The sequence below is a fragment of the Perognathus longimembris genome, chromosome 15, assembly GCF_023159225.1.
Source record: "Perognathus longimembris pacificus isolate PPM17 chromosome 15, ASM2315922v1, whole genome shotgun sequence".
Lineage (NCBI taxonomy): Eukaryota > Metazoa > Chordata > Mammalia > Rodentia > Heteromyidae > Perognathus > Perognathus longimembris.
The window spans coordinates 17326083-17353623 of record NC_063175.1 but is presented as its reverse complement, the minus strand read 5'-3'; the positions used below and the strand labels follow the sequence as shown (position 1 = coordinate 17353623).

Here is a 27541-nt window from a genome sequence, read left to right as displayed (position 1 = left end):
TGGCTTTTGGTTAGCCTGAGTCACACAGAGCACTAAAGATAAGGGGATTCATATCTGGGATGACCAACTTCCTACCCCTTCGTACTTTAATTTTTCATAATAATATTACATTTCTAGCTTCTACAAATTGTCCCCAAATACCCTCTGTCTCAGACTAACAGGAGTTCATTTTTTCATATCTTACTAATGGGTAACCTTGACTTATGGGAGAGAAACCTTATATTCAGAAAGGTTACATGGTACTAACTAGATGGCTCTAATGAACCTGCTCTGGGCTTTGTGCTCAGCTCCTTCCTTATACTGTTGCTAGAAAATAGTAAAATTAATTAACTACTGTCATGCTTGAATGGAAAATGTCCTCCACAGGCTGAAATGCCCTACCCTTGGATGCCAGCTGGTCGTGCTATTTGGAGAAGTTCTTGAAACTTTAGAAGGTAGGACCTAGCTGGGGCTGGGGATATAGCCTAGTGGCAAGAGTGCCTGCCTCGGTACACCCGAGGCCCTAGGTTCGATTCCCCAGCACCACATATACAGAAAACGGCCAGAAGAGGCGCTGTGGCTCAAGTGGCAGAGTGCTAGCCTTGAGCAAAAGGAAGCCAGGGACGGTGCTCAGGCCCTGAGTCCAAGGCCCAGGACTGGCCAAAAAAAAAAAAAAAAAAAAAAAAGAAGGTAGGACCTAGCTACGGGAGGAGGTTACTAAGAGCATGACTTTTAAGATTACACCAGCTCCAAATCCCTCCTTCACTACTGCTTTCTGTCCTCTATGAGATGAACAGCTTCCTCCTCTATTGTTCCTTCTGTCATGCTATTTTGCCTCACCATCATCTCAGAATCATTGGAGCCAAGTAAAAATAGAAGTAATCATTGGAAACCATGATTCAAAAGATATCTCTTTCCTTGGAAAGTTGTTCCCTTTAGCATTTTGGTCACATCACTGAAAAATTTACTAGCATACCTACAATCTGGGATAAAGTTCAAAAAACTTTTTTTCTCTCCTGTGAAAGTGTTGTAACTGGAGATTAGAGGTACTTACATAGATAGCATTTACATAATAGTACTTTACTAAATGTTAAACAAGTTTTGAGGGCTGCCCTAAAGTTCAACCATGAGCAACAAATTTTGAAATTTAATCATCAAGAATGGAGACACAATACAAAGTATAAGTCTCTATTTCTTCTGTAGAATAAGTAAAATGTGTCTTTGTGCTGCTCTTCTTCCCATTAAAAGGGAAGGCCAATCTTCCCTAGACATAGCTATGTGCATTGCTTTGACTAATGAATGTTATAAAGTTGATTTAAACAGAGACTTGAAAAAGTTACTGCATGTCAAGATTTTCCCTCTCTTGAAGCTAGAAGCCCTTCCAATATCACATGACCAAATGGCATGTGACCTCTGACCATCCTGACTGCCACATGGCTGACATGCAAGTGAAGCCAATCAAGACCTCTCAGCTACAACTGAACCAGTACAGACCAGAAGAACTGAGAACCATAGAAGAAGTAATTGTATTACCCCATTAAGTTTTGAGATGCTCTACTTTAAGAAAAAATTAATTATTTATTGTAAAAGTGATGTACAGAGTGGTTACAGTTTCATACATAAGGCAGTGAGTATATTTTTTATCAAACTTGTTACCTTTTCCCTCAGTTTTCTCCCACTTCCCCCTCTCCCTAAGCCACTCCACCCTGGGTTGTACAGTTGGTTTACAGCATATAGTTTTATAAGTATTGCTTGTTGCATTGCTTCACCTTCTATACTTTGTCTCTCCCTTTTGATGTTCCACTTCCCTTCCTTAGTTCCAATAAACTTATATACAATACCCAGGGTACCAAAATCACTTACAGTGACATCAGGGGTAAAACCAATGCTCTACTTTTTAAGAAACAGAAAATTGGTACACCTTCGTTATTAAATATTCTTGCAATAACTTGGGTTGTTCTCAAGAGCTATGTGAATAATAGCTATAATGAAAAGAATGTTTTAAGTGCCAACCACAGAAACTTATTTTCTTCTGGAAACAAAGCAGATATGTCTAGATGAACATAGCCAATATTATATGCCAACTAACCCAACCTTACAATAGGTAACCACTTATATTTTATTCAGTAGCTCTGTAGATACTCCTTTTAGTATTACCAATAGTTATGAATTCTTGGTCTTTTGTCTGTCATAATGAAGATGGTTACTTTTAAAGAGATTTTTGGATCCCGGTTCTGAGACTCTGTGGTTATGGCATAGATATGGCAAGAAGAAATACAACATGTCCAACCAATCCCAAATATGACCCTGAAATGGCATTGAGAACCCCAATTACAAAGAAGCACTAGGATTGCTGTTGAAGAATTTTCAGGAAAGTGAAAGAATAAAGAAGCTTATGGTCTGTTATAAAATTCTCCCAGGCTGTGGTGCAGGATAAAACTGCAGAACCAGCAATGAAAAGGATGACACCAAAGATAAAGAAACACAAGGAGGGAAAGTAAAATGGAAAGTAAAACTGAAGTCTGAGAAAATTCCAGGAAAATGTAAGCACTTTGGAAACTTTATGGAATCACCAAAGAGTTTACAAAATAGAAAATCAAGAAGTAAGGACTATGATACATACAGTGACAATGACATATGTAGTGAGGAACAGGAAGATAACTTTGCCAAAGAACTTCAGCAGTATATGCAAGCTAAAGAAATGGCAAATGCTGCTCTGACTGTGCCATTTCCTGAAGAATCTATGAAGAAAGAGGGAAGAAGAGGTATACAGCAGGCTGCTAAACAAAAAAAATAAAAATTGTAAAGCTGTTCATAATAAAAAAAAAAAAACAGAAAAAAATGAAGTGCAAATGGCCAACCACTGGAAACAAAGGATCAGATGCCCTACCGAAGAACCGCGGTCTGCCCAAGTTGGATGGAGAACCTCAGGAGAAGCAGCAGCATAAAAGAATGAGTCAGGAATCCATCAACCAGCACACAGTGAAACATCAGGGAAAACAGATTTGCAAATTATTTCCTTGAAAGAAAATATATTAAGGGAGACCAGTATAAATTTGATCATAATGCAGAGATAGAGAAGAAAAAGGAAATGTGTAGGTTTTAAGTTTTATGTATAAGGACATTGTACCAGAGGTGAAAACTGCCTGTATTTGCATAATAAATACCCTTGCAATTTTTATCATACAGGTGCAAAATGTTATCAAGGAGAATACTGTAAATTTTCCCATGCTCCATTGACTGCTGAAACACAAGAGCTATTAACTAAAGTTTTGGATACTGAAAAGAAGTCAGATAAATAGACAAGAAAGCTTTGTATAGATGAAGAGGGCTTATGCCTATACTTGTTCGAGACTGATCAAAACTGGTGATTTTGACTAGATTACAAGAATTAAAGCACCTTCATTTCATTGTGGTGGTGTGCAGAGGGCAGGTCTTGGGCTCACATGAAGAGCTTCATCTTCTTTGGGATGTCTCAGCTATTGGCACAAGAGAGGAGCATAAACGGCAGACAGGCTGGCTGAAGGCAAATGTCAGGTAAGAAACTACAGAGGTCTCTTATGATGGAGATGTCTCAAAATAGGAAGCAAAGTTAGTCTGCATAAGGAGGGGTAAAGAGTTGAATGAGGGTTGGAAATGGAAACCGTACAGGAAGATATTGGGGTAATGTAAAAATAGGACTCTATATGTCATTAAGTACTTTCTTACATGTGCTTTTTAAAGATTATTATTTTTATTAATTAAATTTTGTTGACAAGGTGTTGTGCAAAAGGGGTAAGGTTACATAATAAGGCAGTGAGTACATTTCTTGTGATATCTTACCCTCATTTTTCTTTCCCTTCCCTAGATCAAGTAGGCATATATACAATACCCAGTGTACCAAAATCATATACAGTAACCACATAGCATATGCCAAAGGAAATTCACCTAGAACTTTAAATGTATTGTGAACAATAGAATCCTAATGTGTCCTTCTCTTGGAGTTGTTTTTGCTTATCCTCATCTTATATGATCATATGTACATAGCTGTTGAGCTATTGTGATCCACTGGTAGGTCTATTCTACACCTTTTTATGTTTAGTAGTTGTTTGGTTTTAGATACATAATGTAAAGTCACTGACCCAAACCTGTGGAAATACCATTTGAAAAGAAGGTTTTTTTTGTTTCCCTGATCTGGTCTCTACTGTCCCCCCCTTGACACCCTAACAGTCAAATATCAAAGAGACTATGCCCCTTTGTTCTCTGTGTTCTAGGCTTGTCTCGGTCAACATTATTTGTTCTAATGCTGACCATTTCTCTGCGAATACCAATATTTTATAATTTCTAATTACTATGTAGTAGTCCACTGTGTATTAGGTACCACATTTTTTGGAACCATTCATCTTGAGTGGGGCATGGGGTGGTTTCCACAGTTTTGCTATTGTGACTTGTGCAGCAATAAACATTGGCAAAACAGAAATCAAACTATCCCTATTTGCAGAAGACATGATCTTATATCTGAAGGACCCAAAAAATCAGTCCCCAAACTCCTAAAACTAATAAATCATTTTGGCGAAGCAGCAGGATACAAAATCAGCCCACAAAAATCAGCACCTTTTATGTGCACCAGCAATGTACAAGCAGAAAAGGAAATTATTGAAATGACACCATTCGCAATAGCTAAAAAAAGAATAAATTACCTAGGAATTAACCTAACTAAAGACGTGAATGACCTATTTAATGAGAACTTCAAAAATCTAAAAAGGGAAATCACAGAGGACACAAGGAGATGGAAAGACCTCCCATGCTCATGGGTAGGCAGAATCAATATAGCGAAAATGTCCATATTGCCCAAAATGTTATACAAATTCAATGCAATGCCCATCAAGATCCCAGCTACATTCTTCACCAAAATAGAGAAAGCAACCCATAAATTCATATGGAACAGAAAAAGACATAGAATTGCCAAAGCAATTCTAGACAAAAGCAGCAACACAGGAGGAACCATAATACCAGACTTCAAGCTCTATTATAGAGCCATCATAACAAGAACAGCCTGGTATCAATATAAAAACAGACCTGAAGACCAAAGGAAAAGAATAGAAGACCCCAAAATAAAGCTGCATTCTTACAGTCAGCTGATATTCGACAAAGGAGCTAATGACATACAATGGAAAATACATAGCCTCTTCAACTACTGGTGCTGGGAAAACTGGGCAGCCACATGTAGAACACTCAAAGTAGACCCTAGCCTATCACCATGCACTAAGATCAACTCAAAATGGATTATGGACCTCAATATCAGACCTGAATCCTTGAAACTACTGAAGGACAGAGTAGGAGAGACGCTAGAACTTATAGGCACTGGTAGGAACTTCCTGAACAGAGTCCCAGGGGCACATCAGATAGGGGAGAGACTCGACAAATGGGACTACTACAAAATAAAAAGTTTCTGCACAGCTAAAGACATAGCCACCAAATTAGAAAGACAGCCAACCTTATGGGAAAGGATCTTCACCAGCACAGCAACAGACTAAGGCCTATTCTCCGTCATCTACAGAGAACTCAAAAAACTAACCCCCTCCAAACCCAGTAAACCAGTTATTAAATGGGCAAAGGAACTAAAGAGAGACTTCACAGGAGAAGAGATAAAAATGGCAAAGAAACATATGAGGAAATGTCCAACATCCCTGGCAGTAAGGAAATGCAAATAAAAACAGCCCTGAGATACCACCTCACTCCAGTTAGAATACTCTGAACTCAGCCAACAACAAATTCTGGAGGGGATGTGGGGAAAGAGGAACCCTTCCCCACTGTTGGTGGGAGTGCAAATTAGTACATATGTTTTTAATGATGGTTCACAATTCCATTTATGGTTCAAAATATCCCATTTTTTAAAATCATTTTCCCCTTGGGCATTTGTTTCCAGTTTCTTACTATTATAAATAAAGTGCAGTAAGTTTTTTCACTGTAAAAAAAAAAGAGAGAGAGAGAGATTTGAACCCAGCTATATTTATTAAATTCTAAGTAATCTAATACTTACTCCTGGCTTGGGTATCTTGTCAAATTCCTTTAGTATGAGGCTCTTTTCTTCCTTTAAGCTGTCAACAACAACAAAAATAACAACAACAAATCAAGTTTGGCAAAATGCAAGAGAATACTTACCTTCTATTTTATCTTTTATGTGTCATTACCAGGCTTGTTTGCGCGTTTACTGGGTTCATCCTTTATGATTGCATGTGACTCCCACAGGCCCCACTTCCTGTGCTTCCTCCTCATTAGCACTCCTACAACACTGTGTGCTCACACCCAACCCAGCAGTTATCTAAGGATTTTGTAATCATACGGAAGCATGGACCTCTCTCCAGACCCAGGCTCCTTGCAGGCAGGCTCTAGGCCTGCCTAGATACTACTACAGCCTTCCAATGGATCCAGCTTTCCCAGTAAAGTCAGTCCTCAACTACCACTATGATGCTGCATAAAGAAGATCCCATAACATGAAATTCCCAACTAACTTGGACCAAAATTTTTAACCTCTTTTCCCAAGACTACAGGACTCTGTAAAATTGAATCTTCAGTCTCACTGGCTTCTTTCTCCCTTTGATTCTGACCACATCAGCCTTCTTACTAAACCTGTTCTTACCTCTGGGCTTTTTCCGTTTGTGGTGCCTCTAACTAGTTTGCTCTTTCCACAGCTTTCATAGACCTGCCTCTGGTGTCACCTTCTTGGAGGTACTAGACCATCCAATCTATGATAGCACCAATGTTTTCTCTACTCATTTCTTGTCCTGCTTTACTTTTTGTTTGTTTTTGAGACAGTTTCTTGCTATAAGTCCACACTGGTCTCAAACTTCTTTTTCTCCTGTGTTGGCCTCCCAAGTGCTGGGATTACAGGAATATCCAACCATGTTTTCCTCGATTTACTTTATAATATTAATCACTATGACATCATCTTATGTATTTTAGTTCCAGAAAACCTTACCTCAAAAGAGCATAGACATTGTTCTGTTTACCATTATTTCACCATTGTCTTTAAAAGTGCTTGCTTATAGTTAACACCCAATAAATATTTATTGGGATAAATAGAACAATGGAAGTTAATTTTAGTATTTCATTTAGTATTTGAAATAAGCATAGTTTATATTCAAATGAGGTAAAGATATACATTTGGAAATATATCTTATCTTACAATGACCTAGCATATTACATTCCCCTGCATCCAGATGGGCATAAAATTTCCTAGAAATCAGAAAAGTTTAAAGGTGTGAATAAGGGGCAAGCTGAAAGCTCACTTTTACTTTTATGTGGTGATAGATACTATTAGAGAAGAATGCCTTATCTGAAAGAAGTATAACAGAGACAGAGGCGTAGCTGGAACCTGGGTACCCAAGGACTTACACAAATGTTTCAGGTAATGGACAAATTTAACTACAGTCAAGTAGAAACAAACACTAGATGTGAGATTGAAGAATTCATTTAAATTTTGTTTCCCTCCCAAACTATTAATAACTCTTACATGATTCACAAGGAGACTAAGGAAGAACACTCTGTCTACACTTATATCTTTGGATTTCTTGGTTAAGTTCATGACAATCTTCCTTTGCCTCCTCTGACAAATGATTTACCAGGTATTTATTGTACCATTCTCCAAATATTGATATACAGGAGGTCTAATTTTACAGCTTTTCCTTGCTTTTGGTTTGGGGCCATAAGATGAATTCTTGCCAATGGAAGGTGAATACCACCAGTCTTTCTGGCTATATGATCTATTTGGCAAATACACTATGAGGCTATGTGACTTTCACTGGACTGTTGGAGTGAGCCAGAAACAAAATTTCATTAAGTGCTTCACAGATATTTTCAGATGTATCTGTTATTGTTGCATAGGTTAACTGAAGTCTAACATCTGTTCTCCATGCTGTTTCCATATATTCAATTATGTGATGACTTCTCAAGTGGGATCTCTAGCTCACAATTTCCCTTGTTCTCCAGTGGTTTATTTTCAGTTTCCTGTGGGACAATTCTATCTGTGTATACCAAAGACCTCTCACACTTAACTTCTTATCTTCCTCTCTGAAATTTTCCTTCTCTCAAAGACACTTCCATTTACCTAATTTTCTAATCTACAAACCTCAGAGCCATTCTTTCAATTGCCTTGTGTTTCAGTGGTGGAATGGAAAAGGACCCATTTTGCATTTGAATTCTTCTTCACAGTTCCCCTACATGCCAGGAGAGACTAAGCAAAACTTAAGCCATCGACATATAGTGGATCTCAGAGAAGTAACCTCTCCAAGTCCAGTCGCCATGTAGTCACTCTAGTCATGCTGTCCTTTCTAAGAATGTTTGAGAGGGTGGGGAAAAGAATGCAGGAGTTTCATAGTGCAGAGGCATAGGTTTAGCAATGCAACAATGCATTCAGTTCTATATGCTTACAAGTCTAAGTGCCTATGTTGATGTATGCTCATGTCTAGGCAAAAGAAAAGACCATAATAACTGAGCTTTAGGATTATTTTCTTACTGTAAAGTATATGAGCTGTCATAAGGCTATCTGAAAGTAGTCTTGGGTTAGATTTAAGTCTGTATTCCTAGCTTTATTCCTAACATTAAAATGTAAAAAGGAAGTACAAATGATAGCTAAACAACAGAGGAAACGGGATCATATAAAATGCTTAGCTAACACCATGGAAAGCAGAGAAAGCATGCATGATAAAACAGAAACCAAGAATGAAGACAGCAAATAGAATAGAGTGACAAAGGTAATTGTTCATCCAACTTTAACAATAGTTATGTTAAATGCTAGTTAAAAAACAGGTTGTCAGAGGAAATAAAAAAATAAGACCCAACTGTAGGTTATCTATAAGAAGCTCACATTAAATATAGGAATTAATAGAAAGTAAAGGTAAATGGACAGTCAAGCTGTATCAGGCTGATGCTAATCAAAAGAAAACAGGAGTTGCACTACAGTTGCACTACATCCTTAATCCGAAAACCCTAAAACTGGAATGTCCCAATACATGATTTTTTGGTTTATTTATTTTTATTTTATTTTGCCAATCCTGGGGCTTGGACTCAGGGCTTGAGCACTATCCCTGACTTCTTTTTGCTCAAGGCTAGCACTATGCGCCTTGAGCAACAGCTTCACTTTGGGCTTTTTCTGTGTATGTGGTGTTAAGGAATCGAACCCAGGGCTTCATGCATGCTAAGCAAGCAATCTACCAGTAGGCGACATTCCAAGCCCCACAACATATAATTTTTTTTGCGAGTTGACTTGTTCTTCAAAATTTCTAATTATGGCCTGTGCAAATATTCCCAAATCTGAAAAACACTAAAATTTAGAACACTTCTGGTCCCAAACAATTGGGATAAGTGATACTCCTCAATAATCACAAACAGAACAAAGTTTGTAGCAAAGAAAGTGATTAGGGATAAAGGGCAGCGTTATGTATAATGAGAGAGTAAATTCTGCAATGGGAAAAAATAATCCTTAACAGGTATGTACTAATAACAAAAAGCCAAAATACATTGGCAAATCTGATGGAACTGCAAAGAGAAATCATTGTATTCATATTCCTAATCACAGTTAGGGACGTCAGCATTCCTCTACTACTTAGTAGGATAAAACTGACACATATAGGAAGGAAAGCCAGACTTTTCCTCCCTGAAACAAAATCATCATTTCAGGATGATATTTTCAAAAGAAATGGACATTTATAGGAAACAAAGCCAGAATTTTTTTCCCCAGAAGCCGAATCATCATTGTAAGGTGATATTAACAAAAGAAGCTGAAAACATTAAGAAGTACAGTAAATAGGAAGATATGGTTTCTTTCACTTGTTAATGAGAATAGTACAAATTGAGAATATTTATATTTTCATTGTAATGCTTATAATTAGATTTTAGGAATTGTTTTAAATAGGCTTAGCCTGGATTTTCTAAATAAGTAACGATGGGTTGGGTGCAATTTCTTCTTCTTCTTCTAACAGTATCATTGACTCCATTTTATCTACTAGATTTCCTAAAGAAATCAAGAAATAATTTCCATCTTTTTCTTGTTTTTCTGCATTTCATGATTATTAAGTGCCAAAAAGTCTTAAGATTTTCCAAATATGATTAATACAAAAAATTAAATGTAGAAGGCTTATCCATAAAATAAAAGTTGGGATTCAGAGTATTGATTGAGGTGACTGGTTACCACAAATGAAGCAAATGCCATGAATTAGTGGCTGGGAACTTGAAGTATATGGGTTTTATTTTTATGAAATGTATTTAAAATGAAATATGTAGATCAAGGTGAGTGTGACATTGACTTTATTATAGTTGTCTATGGTATAGGGTGAATCTCAGTTTTTCAGAAGTTTAAATACTTATACATTTGCTTTCACAGCTTGCAAAATTGGAGCTATTTAATTTGCATGTATTTACCCTACATGTTAGGCAAGCTGCCACCAGGGGGTGGTAGTGTGCGGTCATATTTTGGCTGTAAAGAACCTGTGACTGAGTTTGGAAATCATGACACTGAAGTTATCCCATAGGATATGAACTTATCTTTGTCTTTAAGTATGAAATTTTATTTTCTCTAAATAAACACAAATCAGCTAATTATCTACAACATTTAAGACCAATTATATTTCTATTATGCAATTTTCTTAAAACAGACTTTTTCATTTAAGATGTGTATCTTTTTCATTTATAGAAAGAAATATAATCATGCCCCTATTATCACACTATGGATGATTATTTAAATTTTCCCTGTATATTTTATTATGATTGTACGGAATGTGTATGTATGTTTACCTTGCAGTTAATGTTTCCCAAGTTGAATATAAATGTTACAATTAGTAATTTAAAAGCTATGTTCAAGATTGCACTGAGAAGATATACTGAGCTATTATTTAACATGTACTAAGCCTCTTATATACAGGGACTTTACATACATGATTTCTAAGCCTCACACGTTGCTAGGTAGGTATTATCTTCCTTGTGCAAATGAACAAATGGAGGAGTTTAGCTTCTCTCCAAAGTGGTACAGTCAAGGATAAACAAACTGACCACCGAGGGTTCAGTGTGAAGCCACCTCAAGTCTGCATTGTTGTTTAGACATTCCACAGCTTCGTAAAGAATGCAGATTACTTTAAGTTTTTTTTTTTTTTTTTTTTTTTGGCCAGTCCTGGGCCTTGGACTCAGGGCCTGAGCACTGTCCCTGGCTTCTTCCCGCTCAAGGCTACACTTGAGCCACAGCGCCGCTTCTGGCCGTTTTCTGTATATGTGGTGCTGGGGAATCGAACCTAGGACCTCGTGTATCCGAGGCAGGCACTCTTGCCACTAGGCTATATCCCCAGCCCTACTTTAAGTTTTTAACTGTTATAAATAATGTTGTGATGGACATCTTTATGCAATTTTTATCTCTTTTTCTCCTTTCACATTTTTATTTTTGCATGGCATTGCTGGACCAAAAATTTTCTATCTTTTAAATCGCACAATAAAATCTCAATCTGACATTTCCCCTGTATTTTTAAAATTAGGGTCAACTTTTTATACAAGGTGTTTGTCCATACAATGCAGAGTACCTCAATCAGACTAGTTTTTTAGTCTTCTACCCTCATTCCATCTCTGCTTCCTAAACCAATCCCAGCAAGTTTCCCTGCTCCATTTTCACAGGTAAGCATGTTTTGACCACATTCATCCTCCTTTATCCTCTCCTCCACACCATTAATAATCCCAAGGCCTGTTTTACATTCCTGTCATTCATTTTGGGATATATGTTAATTGTTCAAAGTGGTTTCAATGTGGTATTTTACACATGCATGTGCAATATTCCAATCAGATTTCATCATCTCCTACTTTTACTTTCCCATCTCTACAACCATCATTACTCAATGGTTGTAATTTTGCTATTTTCTTCCACAGTTGCAAAATATTATTGCTTACCTATAACATCCAATCAGACATTGTTTTTAGCTTTCCCAAATAAAAAATGATTCAACATCAAAACTTTTCAAAGCCAGGCACTGGTGGTTCACGTCTGTAACCCTAGCTTCTCAAGAGACTGAGATCTAAGGATCGAGTTTGAAGCCAGCTTGGGCATGAAAGTTTGTGAGACTTTTATCTCCAGAAAAGCCAGAAATGAGCTATGGCACAAGTGGTAAAACATTAGCCTTCAGTAAAAAAAAAAGCTCAGGAACAATTCCCAGGCCATGAGTTCATGCCCCAGAATGGCACACACACACATACACATGCACGCATGCACACGCACACGCACACACCAGAACCCAAAAGAAAAACTCATCAGGATTTAGTTCATCTCAGCAGTCTTAACTGGAATAACATCATGGGATAACATAACATTGTGGTTTTAGGGATTTGTAAGTGCAGAGACAACACTGGAAGCTTGGTTTGAGAGGCAGCATTCACTACAAGGAATGAATCGACAGTAATGAATGGAAGTTTCAAACAGGAAGGAGCTTTCTGAAGCCAGACACAGTCTCTGAGGGAGTTGAGTGTTCCCTGAGCTCATGTGATTTTAGCATGGGGGCACTCAGAGCTGAGAACCAAATTAGGGACCAACAGTTCTCAAATTTGAATTCAAGTAAGAATCCCATAAAAAAAAACTTACAAAATGATTCAAAATGGCTAAGGTATACAATCCTAGCTACTCAGGAGGCTGAGAACTATGAATCAAAGTTCAGAGATAGCCCAGGCAGACAAGTCCTCAAAACATTTGCCTTCAATTAACTACCAAAACCTGCAAGTGGTGGTGCAGCTCAATTGCTAGAAAGCCCCAAGCAAGATTATGAGGCCCTAAGTTCAAGCCCCAGTATTGGTGTGCACGTGCATGTGTGCACACACATACACAAACACACAATTCAAATGTCAGGAAGAATCTTCAGGAGTTAGAAAGTGCTCGTGAGAATCCCAGGTGCTTTTCTACCTGTTATTTGAGAATTACAGTCTGAGAAACTTACTTTAAATTCTTTTTTTTTCTTTAAATAATAATTACTTATTTATTGTCAAAGTAATGTACAGAGGGGTTACAGTTTCATATGTTAGGGAATGGGTACATTTCATGTACTATTTGTACTATTTGTACTATTTGTAACCTCCTCCCTCATTCCCCACTCCCCACTCCCCACTCCCATTTACCACTCCCCCCATGTTCAGTTGGTTCATACCAAGTGGTTTTGCAAGTATGGCTTTTGGAATCGTTTGACTTTTTAATCCTTTGTATCTCTATTTTGATATTCACTTTCACTTCCCGAGTATATACAGTACCAGTATATACAGTATCCAGAGTACTCAGATGAGATACAGTGATAGCATGGGGAAGACCACAGGGAAGGGATAAAAGAGGATCACCAAAAAAAGAAGCTACAGTTTCACGTGGCATTTTGAAAGTAATTACAACAGTGATATAACACTCATTTCCATAACATAAAGTCCATTAGACTTAGCATCATCAATGTGTTCATAAGGGCATAGCTATTGGGCTCTTGTGATATTCTGCTGTGACTAGCCTAAACCTGTGGTAATTATTCCTTATGAGGCAAAGCATAGATTTCATGTTTCTTTGGGTCTGGCTCACTTCACTTAGTATAACTTTTTCCAAGTCCTTCCATCTCCTTACGAATGAGGCAATGTCATTCTTTCTGATAGAGGCATAAAATTCCATTGTGTATATGTACCACATTTTCCTGATCCATTCGTCTACTGAGAGGCATCTGGGTTGATTCCATATTTTAGCTATGACAAATGGTGCTGTGATGAACATTGTTGTGCTGGTTGCTGTAGTGTGACCTTGTTTGTAGTCTTCTGGGTAGATGCCCAAATGTGGGGCTGCTGGGTCATAGGGGGAGCTCTATGTTTAGCCTTCTGAGGAATCTCCATACTGCTTGCCAGAGTGGCTGAACCAGTTTACATTCCCACCAATAATGAAGTAGGGTTCCCTTTTGGCCACATCCCCCAACATTTATTATTGTTATTTTTCTTGATAAAGGACATTGTTACTGGGGTCAGGTGGAATCTCCATGTTGTTTTGATTTGCATTTATTTTATGGCCAGTGATGTAGAGCACTTTTTATGTCTCTTGGCCATTCTCATTTCCTCATCAGTGAAGTCTCTTTTTAATTCTTTAGCCCACTTGTTGAGGGGGGCTGTTGGTTCTTTGCGGTTTTGTTTTGGAGGAATTTATTTTTTTAGTTCTGCCTATATTTTAGATATGAGGCCTTTGTCCATTGTATGGCCGATAAATATCTTCTCCCAATCTGTGGGCTTTGTGTTTATTTTGCAAGCTATGGCCTTTGCCCTGCAGAAGCTCTGCAGTTTGATGCAGTCTCATTTGTCCAAACTTTCTTTGACTTGTTGCAATTGTGGGCCATTATTAAGGGAGTTTTGTCCTGTGCCAAGGAGCCCAAGTGTTTCTCCTACTCCTTCTTGTAGTGTTTTCAGGGTATGTGTTTTTATTTTGAGGTCTTTGATGCATTTGGAATTGATTTTGGTGCAGGGTTATATATAAGGATCTAGTTTTAGGTTGTTGCGGGTGTTGAACCAGTTTTTCCAGCACCATTTGTTAAAGAGGCTATCTTTCTTCCATCCTAATTTTTTTTTAGCTTCTTTTTTTTTTTTTTTTTTTTTTTTTTGGCCAGTCCTGGGCCTTGGACTCAGGGCCTGAGCACTGTCCCTGGCTTCTTCCCGCTCAAGGCTAGCACTCTGCCACTTGAGCCACAGCGCCGCTTCTGGCCGTTTTCTGTATATGTGGTGCTGGGGAATCGAACCTAGGGCCTCGTGTATCCGAGGCAGGCACTCTTGCCACTAGGCTATATCCCCAGCCCTTTTTTTAGCTTCTTTATCAAAGATTATGTAGACATAGTTCTGTGGGTTAATTTCTGGGTCTTCAGTTCTGTTTCATTGGTCTTCAGGCCTGTTCCTGTGCCAGTATACCAAGCTGTTTTTTTATTACTGTAGCTTTGTAATAGAGCTTGAAGTTTGGTATTGTAATTCCTCCAGCACTGTTCCTTCTGCTTAGGAATGTTTTTGTTATTCATGGTCTTTTATTGTTCTATATGAATTGCTGGACTGCTTCCTCTATTTCATTAATAAGTGATGTTGTGATACAATGGGTATTGCATTGAATTTGTAGATAGCCTTTGGCAATATTTCCATTTTGACTATATTAATCCTCGCAATCCAGGAGCACGGGAGGTTTTTCTATTTTCTTAGTTCTGCCTTAATTTTGTTTTTAAAGTTGTCATCATAGAGGTCTTTCACTTCGTTGGTTAAGGTTACTCCTAGGTATTTTGTGTTTTTTTTTAGGCTATTGCAAAAGGAGTTGCTTTCCTGATTTCGGCCTCCATCCTAGAGTCACTGGCATATAGAAAAGCCACTGATTTTTGAGGGTTTATTTTGTATCCTGCTACTTTGCCAAAGTTTTGGATCAGCTCTAATAGCTTGGGAGTAGGGTCTATGAGGATCTTTATTTATCGGATCATGTCATCTGCAAAGAGAAAAGTTTAACTTCATCTTTTCCTGTTTGAGTCCCCTTTATATTTTATTCTTTCCTAATTGCTCTGAATAGGAATTCTAGTACTATGTTGAAGAGGAGAGGAGAGAGTGGACATCCCTGTCTTGCTCCTGATTTTAAAGGGAATAGCTTTTCACCATTTAGAATTATGCTTGCTGTTGGTTTGTCATATACTGCTTTTATTATATTCAGGAATGTTCCCTGGTATCCCAGTGTTTCCAGGGCTTTTATCATAAATGGTTGCTTGATTTTATCGAATGCCTTTTCCACATCTAGGGATATTACCATGCAATTCTTTACCTTGCTCTCATTGATGTGGTGGATTACATTAATTGACTTGTGTATATTGAACCAACTTTGCATCCTTGGGATGAATCCAGTTTGATCGTGGTGTATGATTTTTTTTATGACCTGTTGAAATTGATTGGCCAGAATTTTGTCTAGAGCTTTTGAATCAATGTTCACCAGGGAATTCAGTCTATAGGTCTCTTTCCCTAATGAGTCCCTGCCTGGTTTTGGGATGAGAGTTATACTGGCATCATAGAATGTGTTTGGTAGCCACCTTTCTCTTTCAATTTCATTGAAGAGTTTGAGAAATATAGTTGTGAATTCTGTTTTGAAGGCCTTGTAGAATTCTTCTGTGAATCCATCGGGACTTGGGCTTTTTGTGGGTGGGAGATCTCTTTTTGCAGTTTATGACTCAGCAGGGTGGGGCGCCCCAGGCCTGGTTTACCCGGCTGAGGGCTGATTGCCCTGGGGGAGGTTCCTCCCTACTGGGTGGGGTGACCTTCTCCTGAGCTGAGCTGGCTATGGAATTCAGCTTGGTTTGCTGGTGGGAGTTGAGCGTCCTCTGTAATAGGGCCATTTATCTGTTTTGTGAACTGTTTACTCTCCTGTCTGATTGTTCTGTGTCACAAGTAGCTGCTAGCTGCTTTCAGTCTGATTTTAGAACTTCTGGCTGCTGGAGAGTCCGTAGCCACAGCATCAGTGGGGTGGGGCAGGGTGGGGTGGAGTGGGGCTGTGGCCAGGCAACAAGCCTCCTGCCTGGGCAGTGGGACCTTCTCCTGGGTGGAGCTGGCTCTCACAGTTCAGTCACTCTTGTCCTTTTCAAAGATGGCTCTTTTGTTCTAGATTTTCCCTGGCCCTCTTTAATTCCAGTATAGTCTGACTGGGTCTACAGCGGAGTCAAAGATGGTGCTTCACTCTGGCAGTGAGGGAAGGGCTACCTTCCAGATGCTGCTCTGTGGGCATGAATGAGAATGTCTTTCATGGGGTACTCATGCATTCTCTGCAGTTTCGGCTAGTCCATGATCAGCCTGCAATCCATGTCTGTCTGCTGCCTTCTGGAGGATTTCTTCCTGGTTGCCACTGTGCTCTTTAGGTAGGTGGAATGGCGGGCACTGTGCCGGCGCTTATATTGGTGTGGTGGTGGGATGCTGTCTGGAGCTCAAATCTGTGTTTTCAGGCCAGCATAGTCATTTCCTTTCTGGCCAGAATCCCTATACTGTTATAACTTACTTGGGCTGTCTTTCTAGGAGTAAAAGTTTCTCTGGAGTGGTAAAACTGGGATGTTGGAGGGAGCTTAGATAGGGCTCTGTTGCTCCTCCTCCATCTTCCCGGAAGTCCTAAATTCTTGTTCTATTAAGATATTGATTTCCACAAGGCATCTAGGAAGATTGAAGCAATAATGTTAGAAGCTGTAAGTTTTTCCTTATGACTGCCCTAAGGACCTGCCTGCCTGTCCCCTCTGCCATGTTCTCATCTGGAATTCTAGATGTGTTGCTAACAGCAACCTTCTTACCCTTTCTTATCAGGTACGTTTGTTCTTGGCTCCTACTTTGCTGCTGTTATTATTGGCTTAAGAATGAAAAAAACAAAAAACTGCATATGAGCAACCACAAGAGCTACAAGAAATAGCCAGAGGACAGTAAACAGTCACATGATCAGGGTCACATTTCACAAGGTCAGGGTCACATTGGTACAGCCTTGCACATGTGCAAGCCAATGGTCTCCTCTCTCCTCATCCACCTGGTGACACACAATAGCGAGCAATTATGGCCTTTTCCACAGCTGATCAAGACAGGTTGGAATATGCTAGGTTTGGCATAACAGACATAGTATACTTAGTGTCCAAATGTTAAGTATTATTAGAAGGCAAGGGAAAGGTTCGAGAAAATTCTGAAAAGTCTTTTCAGAGAAAGGGTTTGCAATAAATTGCTTCCACTTCATTCAAAAGTAAGTTCTCAACAGTGTTTACTTACATGCTTCCTACCTCTCTCTCTATTATATTTACTTAGCTTATTCAAGTAGGTTACATATTTTTGCGGAAGTGCATATTTATCAAGAGGCTTAAAACTATTGGCACACAGATTTAATGACCAACTACATACTTAGACTGACCTTTAGCATTTACCAAAGAGCTTCTCCATGAAAACAGGAGGACATGAGCTAACATATAGAATGAAACCCTTTTTTCTAGAGTATTTGAACAAAACGTTGTTTCTGACTGTTGTCAATGATTCAGAAGTTCCCAAAGAAGGGAGACTAGATGGGTGACAGTTATTTGGTCTTCTATTATTTACATATTGAATGAAATGAGAGTTTATTGTGCTGATATGACAGATAACATCTGTATATTTGGATGAATAGTTTTCTTTCACTGGCATAGTTTCTTTATTTTTATCTGGAGATGGAAATATCCATTTTTTTTCTTGGGGGGGTGTTCAAATACATTTACTTCTGTATCATGCAATACTGAATTTGTGAAGCCAATAAAATATGTAGCTTGTAATTATGTCCTAGTATTACCCATTGCTATCATTATTATTTTTAAATGAAAATAAGTTTGTGATTTTAGAGAATACAAGGGAGCTTGTTCAAGCTAAAGTATCATCTGTCACAAATTCTAAGAGAAGACACGCCGAACATTTGTGTACATATGCATTTGGAGTATGCTGTTCACTGAGAGTCAGCATACTCTCCCCTTCTTTCCCCCTCCCCCCACACACAGCTTGAGTCACTCAGTGAACAATTCACTTGTCTATACCTAAAAGGCAAAAGCTCTGTTTTCTTTTTTTCCCTTGGCAGGAATACTTGGAAATTTTAAACGGTCTCAATATCAACTGACTTTATGTTCCTCTTACACTTTCAGGAAATGTCAAGCATTCCTATTTTCAATAATAATGAACAACCACCAATTGTTTTAATTTCACTGTTTTCTCAGCTGAAAGAGTGCTTACAGAGCACAGAAATAGCTGAGGTTTCTTTTTGTAGATCTCACTGGTGAGCCTGACACAAGTTTAGAATAAAAAGACAAAAAAAACCTCTAACTTCCCCTCTACCCACCCCCATGAATAGAATTCTCTTAATGAATCTGGCCTTCTTTATCTGCCCTTCAGTTGAGAAAAACAGACTTCAAAGAGATAACTCAAAACCCAAGGCATGCAAGATTTTCTGGAAGCCTCATGGTATTTCCTTATCTGTGGACAAGACTGAATTATAGTTGCATTGTCAGAAATCTACATACTGTTAAAAATAGCTACACAAAGTTCTATCACCTTGGATGGTAACAGTGCCTGGGCATAGAACAGGGCACACCACAGCATAAAACCCCAATTGTAATCACTTACCAATTCAATCTAAATAGTATGACTTGCTGAATCAACTTTAATATCAACTTCCACTGTGGGAGGGATGTTGGAGATTTTGGAAATAACATTTATCCTCTGGCAATAAATTTCTGCATTGAATCATTAAATGATATCTTCTAGATTTTGATAAATAAATGTTTCTTCTTTAGTCCTAGTGGAGAGATTCGCTTGAGGAGACAGAGCTTGCCTGTGCAGTCCCTGTTGTTGCTGTGTTAGGACAGAGTGAGACTTGTGTGATCTCAGCTGGACAGTCTTGTTTGTAAAATGCATATACTCACCATGTCCAGTCTAATACTGTCATGTTCCAATCAGGAGGGGAAGCAGAAGAGGACAGGAGACTACGAAAAGAGCACAGATCTCACCAGTGAGATCATGAAAAGAAAGCTTAGCTATTTCTTTCTCTCATCCCGGGAGGAAGCTGGGAGAAAGAAAGAGAAGGCCAAGTCCTTGTTTCATGCAGTGTACATTTCAGCTGCGGTTCCCAAAGCCAATGGATACCCTGCCCCAAGAATCCAGCAGGGATCTCGGCCACCTGAGTTGTTGTCTTAGAAATTGGGTGCTCTCTTTGTGCAAGAATTGTTCATTCCATGGAGTCGGGGGAAGAACCAAACTGGTAATTCTTGGAAGATGCTACCTTATGCTCTTTGGACATAAATTACTTCCTAATTTAATTTCTCATATGTATGGAGAAAGAGTTTTGTTGGCACATGTCTTTGGCATGCTTGAGAGAGGTGAGTACCTACCTATTTAATCTGTACTGATTATGGAACTCTCTCTCTTTCACTGCATTGAATTCGTTCTGATATTTGAGCAGCTGTTCTCTCATTTTGGAGACCTCAGTGGAGAAGGCTTCTGGGAAGGCAGCGGCTTGCTGCAGGTGGAACTGCTGCTCCTGGATCTGCTCAGTGAACTGCTTGGCATCCTGCAGCAGCTGTACCTCTGACTCCTGCATGCTGGGTGACATGGAAAGAGTCTCATGGTGAAGATTGCACATGCTTAAGACCCTCAGTGGCTCCTGTAGGGTATTTTTTTGGGGAGGGGGGCATGTCCATAGCTGCTTCCCATTCCTAAGTTCAGTTCACTGCACTGACACATTTAAGCCAAATACTTCCCTTGATACTGAGATGAATGAAGCTCAGCTCATGGCTCTGAGTGTCTTACCAAAAAGCAGAAGAGATCTGCTACAACAGGTAGCTGAAGGCCTGAGAACCCCCACCACTAGGCTCCACATCCAGACAGTGGGAGACAGTGGACAAAAGGATCCAATTCAATGGGAACTACAATATTCCTTTTGCATTTGAAGAATGACCAGGTCTTGGTAGCATAGGGAAGGAGGAGTGGGTCACATAGGCTGCCTCCTTTTCCTTTCTTTTTCTTAATAAGTCTTATAATATGATCTCTATGGAAAACTCAATCAGAGTCAGTTCAAAATTACTTATCTATAGTCTTCCTGCGTAAGTTCCAGCGGCTTGAATGTCCACTTCTTATTGCCCACCCTCCATGCAATAGTTGCAGGAAAGAGTGGTGGGTGTTAGTACAGGTTAGAGAGGGAATTCAGTCATCAAGAGGAGGGAAAATGTGAGTGGCAGAAGGGAAGTAACTGTTTTCAAAATAACTGGGAAGCAGGAAGAATTAATTCCAAAGTCTTGGTCCCACATTGCTATTTGTCTGTCACTGGAGCCCAGGGAACTGAGACCAACGAAGGAGGAAGTCATTTCATCCAGTGAAGCTCCACTGGGCTTTAGAGAAGAGCTATCCATGGGCTAAGAAACACGGACATGTTCCTTATATCTAGCAAGAGTCTCAAAGAGGTGCCCTGAAATCCACATGGTGTTTCCTCTCAGCTAAGTAGTATAAATTATGTTGAAGAAATCTCTCCACTTTCCATCAAATTCCTTGGGGCTTAAGAACTCCCATCCAGCAAGCAGGACTAATTCTGAGAGAATGGAGTCTCCATTAGGGGTGAGGAAGAAGATTTGACGTGGTGCTGAGAGGATGTGGAGCCAAGGCTGGAGGCTCAGAAGTGCTCCAGAGGGCTGTTAGGAACCCCAAAGGGTAATAGCAGTTGTGCAGGAAGCTGTTGAATAATTCTGTGAAAATCTAGGGGCTGGGGATATGGCCTAGTGGCAAGAGAGCTTGCCTCCTATACATGAGGCCCTGGTTTCGATTCCTCAGCACCACATATACAGAAAACGGCCAGAAGTGGCGCTGTGGCTCAAGTGGCAGAGTGCTAGCCTTGAGCAAAAAGGAAGCCAGGGACAGTGCTCAGGCCCTGAGTCCAAGGCCCAGGACTGGCAAAAAAAAAAAAAAAAGAAAAAAAAAAAAGAAGAAAATCTAGTCTTACTTGAAGCTGATTGGATTTGGGTAAGGTGAGGAGTAGCCTGGGGAGGGAGGAGGAAGTGAAAAGTGAAGGCAGTAGCCTCTGCAAATGCAAGCTGGGGTTGTCTGAATGGTGATAAGCGACAGAGGAGACCTACAGGAATGTCATGCAGCATGTGTGCCAGTGTCATCCAAACCCCTGTATTCCAAGTAATTTAAGAAGAAAGTCGAATCTACACAATAGCATCCATGCATTTGTGACCCTAGACCCAAGACCTGTCTATGGCCATAGATACTTGCTTACCTTGTCACAGGGCACAACTTGCAAGTAGTCCTTAATCAATGAGGGACATAATTAAATGGGAATATATCCTTATCTTGTCACCCCTCAGTGGCAGATTTCTCAGGTTTTTCTACACAATCACACAGAAAGTCCTCTAACAAACTGTAACCCAGTGAGTGGTCCATTGTGTGAACCCACAGATTAACCCACCCATCTGGACTCCTCTTCCAGTTTCACTTTCTCCAGTCATTTCTCAAATGATGTCAACTCAAATCCTTGCCTTAGAGCCCTCTTTAATGGGAACACAAATAAAGCAATGTCTCATTACAGGTGAGAAATACAAATGTGATAAAAGATACATTCTCTTTGCTAAATGGCATACCTTTTCACGGTGTCATGCAGCAAAGCATATTTAGCCTTTAACTCTGCCATTCTGGTTCCAGGAAGTTTCCCCGAAGCATGCAACTAGCAGAGAAAACACAGGGTCACGATTAGTCACCACTCTCCTTGGGCTTATGCAGGAGATAGTATGGACATACGCAGAACTTAGGAAATCCTCCAGTCAAGCATTAGAGAAAACATGCATGAGGCAATGTGGCATACTAAAGAAAGCTGGATTGTCAGAAAAAAATTAGTTCTAGTTCTAGTCGGCCTTCCGTAAACACTTTGTTTTTGGGCAAGTCTGCTTACATCAGTAGGATGTGACTTTTTCGTCTGAAAATTGAAAGAATTAAATCCTTCCAGTCCAAAGAACATTATCTTTCAGGCTTAGCAAATAACCTGAGTAGGGTAAATTATTAAGATGGCTATTAATAAGAGTAAGAAAAATAATAATTACTGAACATCTCATAGATAAGAGTTACACATCTATTCATTCGACTTACATTTTTTATTGTTTTAAGTAGTTGTACAAAGGAATTCCCATTCAAAGAAGCAGTTTATGAATGCAATATGTCTTGATCAATGTTATCCCTTTCAACTTTCTCACCCATTCCTCCCATCCCATCCCTCACTTTTCTTAATTTTGTAGAATATGCATCTAATTTTTGACTGCATTCTTCCCTCTTCTTCTCTTCACTCATCTATTCCTCCTCTCCTTGCTCCCACTTAACTCCCTTTAAGCACCAATTTTCTGATATTTCATTGACCTTTGATTTTGCCTTTCTAAGGAATTGTACTCTATGAGTTCTCCACCTGATAGTACCTTATTCCAGATAGTACACTTGTCTACATTTGAGTACTACCCAAAGTATTTACTTATGTACTTATAAAATAATTCTAGCTTCTACATATGAGAGAAAACATGCAACCTTTGTCACTCTGGACCTAACTTACTTCACTTAACATATTTTTTCCAGTTTTTCTCAATTTCTTCACAAATGATGAAATATAATTCTTTCTAGAATACAAACAATAACAGATGCTGGTGAAGTTGTCACCAAAAGGGAACGCTAATACATTGTTTTTAGGAATGTAAACTGGTTCAACCACTCTGGAAAGCAGTATGGAAATTTCCTTAAAAAACACTAAATATAGAATTAGCCTATGATTCAGTAAATCCACTCTTGGGCTTTTATGCAAACTAGGATACAGTAAGGCCACCAGCACAACCATGTTCATGGAAGCACTATTCAGCACAGATAAGATATGGAATTAGATCAGATATCCTTCCATAGATGAATGGATAAAGAAAATAAGGTATATGACTTCATTCTTAACAATGTTTTGGAAAGGAGGAATTTTTTTCTTCATTTGAAACTAAAAGTTAGAATAATTAATTAATTTTCTCCAGTATATAGATAAAATCCTAGTTAAAAATGCAGTCTTGCTTTCACAGTGTCAAATCTGGAACAGCCCTCTGGAGCGCTTCTGAGCCTCCAGCCTTAGCTCCACAGCACTCTATCACTCACACAATGGCTCTACTTCTGGGTCTTTAGTGGTGAATTGGACATAAGAGTTTACAGACTTTGCTTCCCTGCCTAGTTTCGAACCATGATCCTCAGATCGCAACCTGCTGAATAGCTAGGATTATAGGCATGAGCCACTGGCACCCAGCAACATGACCTTATTCTACATATGAGTGAATAAATAGATCCTTGGTGTCTGTGAGAGAATGGTTCCAGGAAGATTATCACTCAGGAAAATCTGTGACTGTTCAGCATAATGTTCAGTGCTGTACTGTGCATGTTTGATTCATTTTTCGCATAATGCCTAGTGCCACCCAACTTCTGCTAAATACATCCTATACCTCAACAAGCTGAAAAATTCCACTTTATCATGTAAATTAAGCACAGAACATGCTCTTCTTGGTACAGAAAGGTTACCCAACTTTTACCTTGCTTTGGGGTAGGTAGATTTTCACAAAATTAAAAAGAAAAGATCACATGAAGACTTACAAATGACAATAACATGGGACTGACTGAAAGCTAGGCAACATAATGTACACGAGGGAAACTTAAAATGATTTTCTTAAAATTCTTCTTCAGATCTTAAAAACAATTATTATTTTTCCTTACCATGTGTGGTCCAAACAATGCATAAAAATCCACAATTAAAAAAGATATTATAGGGATCTAGAAGGATGAAACAGATGTCCAGGTGATGTTCTCTGAGTTGTAATTATGTATTGCTTTAATGTTTTTTGCTTGCCTATATTTTCTAGTATTTTGGAATGCATAGGCATTTTTGCTATTTAAATACACAAGGAAATAATTGCTGTGAACAATAGGGTATCAGAGGAGGATGGGAGCTGGAAAGTACTGGGGTCAGGTCCTAATGGCAGATATAGCCTGATCATACTCACTCTAACTTAGTGAATGCTCAGCTGTATTTTTTGAGTCCCATCCTCAATGACTAGCTTTGAATTTGATGGTAGGTGGGCCAAGGAAGGATGCTGGCAGGTTTTTGTGTCCACAGAACCAGCAGGAAGGCTGGGCAGGCCTTCTTGGGTTGTCTGTTGTCCCCATCACTGGACTGGCCACTTGTGTATTGGGAACTTGTTTTAAAAAAATCTCAGTGGGCAAAAAGCTTGATCTGTCCTCATAGTTTCTAGATAAATCAGAGACCATTAAATCAAAGCTATTCAGAAAGAGGGTTGATATACTTTTTCTTATTTTAGTTTCCTCTACTAAAAGCAAATTTTATTTTTAAAGAGAAAAAGACCAAAAATCTTTAAGGGTACTTTTCTCTCCTAAAAATGAAAACATATAATCTGGATGTTAATATTCATCTGAAAATGGTGGTTCTGTGAAACTGTCACTTTAAGTAAGTCTAGCCAAAATGGGAAACTTAGACTTACTTGTATAAGCTAAAAATGCTTCACACATACACAGTATCAGACATGAAAAAAATGGTGGCCTTTTCACACTGCATGAAGCAACAGGGTACAGATGACCAAGTTGGTCAAGTTTTAAACATGCAGAATCTAAGAAAAATGGCATATAAAGGCCAACCTTAAATAGGCCAAGAGTATACACAACAAAAGGTTAGATATACTGTCATAAGTTCATAAAGGGGGTTTCACAATAGCTACTTCTGTTACTGAACTGCCTTGTTGGTAACTGTGGCTGGGAGGAAACACACTAGAGCTAGAAGTTTAGCAAGAGTTCATGATTCCTGAACAGCATGGAATAATATGGAAAAGATTTCAAAAATTAAAATTCTGGGCCATTCCAAGGAAAGTCAGAATTCAGTGAGCCCATTTGTTCAAGTGAACTTATCTGGAGGGAAGAAACAATTGTGTGTGTGTGTGTGTGTGTGTGTGTGTGTGTGTGTGTGTGTGTGTGTGTGTGTGTGTGTAGAACCTGGCTGTGTCCACACTCTCAGCCTACATTGTTCTTCTGGACTCTCTGATACTACCTATGGGTTTGGCCTCGTTCAGAAAATGGTTAGTATGCTTTGGAATGGAACATGAACTTTAAAGTATAAATCCTTGGAACCCTTCTTTCCCCTCTCCTTCAGTTTTTCTTTCTTTCATTTCTGGAAATCAGAGCCAGGTGAGATGATTTCCAAATGCAGTTGAGCTCTCTCTATACTGCGTTGTGTTCTTTTGACCTTTCCTCCTAGGCATGATATTAAGCTTTGCCTTTCTCATCCACTTCACTCATTCACCAGAAAATAGGCCATCTGCATTCACCCCCCATATCAATAAACCCATTTGTTTGTTTCCCCTAGTCTCAAGAATTGAGCAGCCTTCCTTCCAGGGTTAAGGCCAACTCCTTTGCCCGTGCTCTCTTTTTCAGCCACTGGTTACAGTTGTCTCCTTTATCACCTCTACTCTAGTAGAGTGGACTTTGGTTTGAATTCCACTTTTACTTTCAAAGTACATAATTTGGAATAATATTTAACCAATTCAAATAGCATCTTAGTTTACAATAATCGCTTAACCAGCTATTATCCTTCACCTATAAATTTGCACACCTTTCTCATTACCATATATTTAAAAAATGTTTCTCCTTTTCTTTTTATGCTTAAACCTTTCTCCATCTTTTCCCAACATGCCAGATATTTATAAGAGCTACCCTAATGTTTATTGTTTGTATTTCTGTGTCTATTGTTTGATTTTTTTCCTCACAGTAGATCACATTTTTCCACTTTCCTTTCTTACGTACCTAGTAATTTGGGTTAATGATATTGTGAGACTTTACACTGCCAGGAGATGGAGATTTTGGTGCTCTTTTAAATATGGTTGGGCTTTGAGAGGACACCGTTTTGTTCCTTGGAAACAGTTTGATCCTTTCAAGCCTTTCTTATAAACTATGTTAGGGAGATCGAGAACAATCCTTTTTATGTCAGAGCAATCTTTTATCTACAACTATTTTGGTCCTACTTCTGAGTCATGATTGTTTTACTCAATATTTTAAAGGAAGAAGACCTCCTTATTCTGGAGGTAGGCACATGAACTGGCCCTGTGTGATCTCTAGGCTTCATCTACGAGTTCCCTCAGTGATAATTTTCTCAGTGTTCTGACTACCATATGCTGACCAAGGCCTGGACTCCAGGGAAGCTCTCTGTGACCACTGAGTTCTCTGTGAATCTGTCTCCTTTCCTTACCTATGTGTTTTATTTATCCTCAATGAAGTTGAAACTTTATGTTTTCAAGTTCTCAGTAAGACCAATTGTCTGTGTTTGGGTTTCCGTCTCTATGCTAAATAAGACATAGAAATTTTTTTCCAGGCAGTGAGATGGGACAATTGTAGGCCTGATATAATTCATTTCTTTACTCATGTGCAGTAATTGCCCCCAAATCTAAAAAATAATTATTTCACAAAATTAGATCTGGTTTGTAGTTATTTAAGGTAGGAGATCAATCTGCCTACTATATCTTGGTTGGAAGTAGAGATCCTGTAATCTCTTTCTTATTTGGTTCAAATGACATTTCTTTGACTTTATTTTATTTGTTCATTTTCTAGTATTTCTTGCTATTAGTATAGTTTATAACTTCTGGAACTTTCTCCTCTAATAATATCATTGACTTCCCTTGCTTATAAGTCTGTGTGCCGAAGGATTTGGCCCTCATATTTATATACTTTCAAAATTATTCACTTCGCTAAGAATTTCTCACCAACTCTCACAGGACACCCTATAGACTAGGGATTCTCCAGCAGAGGAGTGTGCAGGATCAAAGTCACAAAACAAGCTCTGCCTATCATATCAATGTTCAGACACTGTGACCAATTTCAAGGGGGAAATTTGGTATTCTGAGGCATTTCATTAACAGATACTGTTGAATGAAGTACTGGCAGATTGTTTCATAAGATGAAAAATATATACTATACCATGTACAAATCCCTATCACTTGTTGAGACTTTGATCCAT

At 38.9% G+C, this 27541-nt stretch overlaps 1 protein-coding gene and 1 pseudogene across 1 annotated transcript in view; one reads left to right on the top strand and one right to left on the bottom strand.

Annotated features, from left to right (window-relative positions):
• LOC125364126 (coiled-coil domain-containing protein 146-like) overlaps positions 1–27541 on the bottom strand; it is a 116002-nt gene that overhangs the window by 28049 nt on the left and 60412 nt on the right. The window contains exons 2-4 of the mRNA XM_048363577.1: positions 22107–22189; positions 19866–20075; positions 6002–6059 (exon numbers count right to left, since the gene is read on the bottom strand). Coding sequence (XP_048219534.1) covers positions 6002–6059; positions 19866–20075; positions 22107–22189 — 351 coding nt within the window. The remainder of the gene's footprint in view (positions 1–6001; positions 6060–19865; positions 20076–22106; positions 22190–27541) is intronic.
• LOC125364241 lies at positions 1371–3307 on the top strand (annotated as a pseudogene).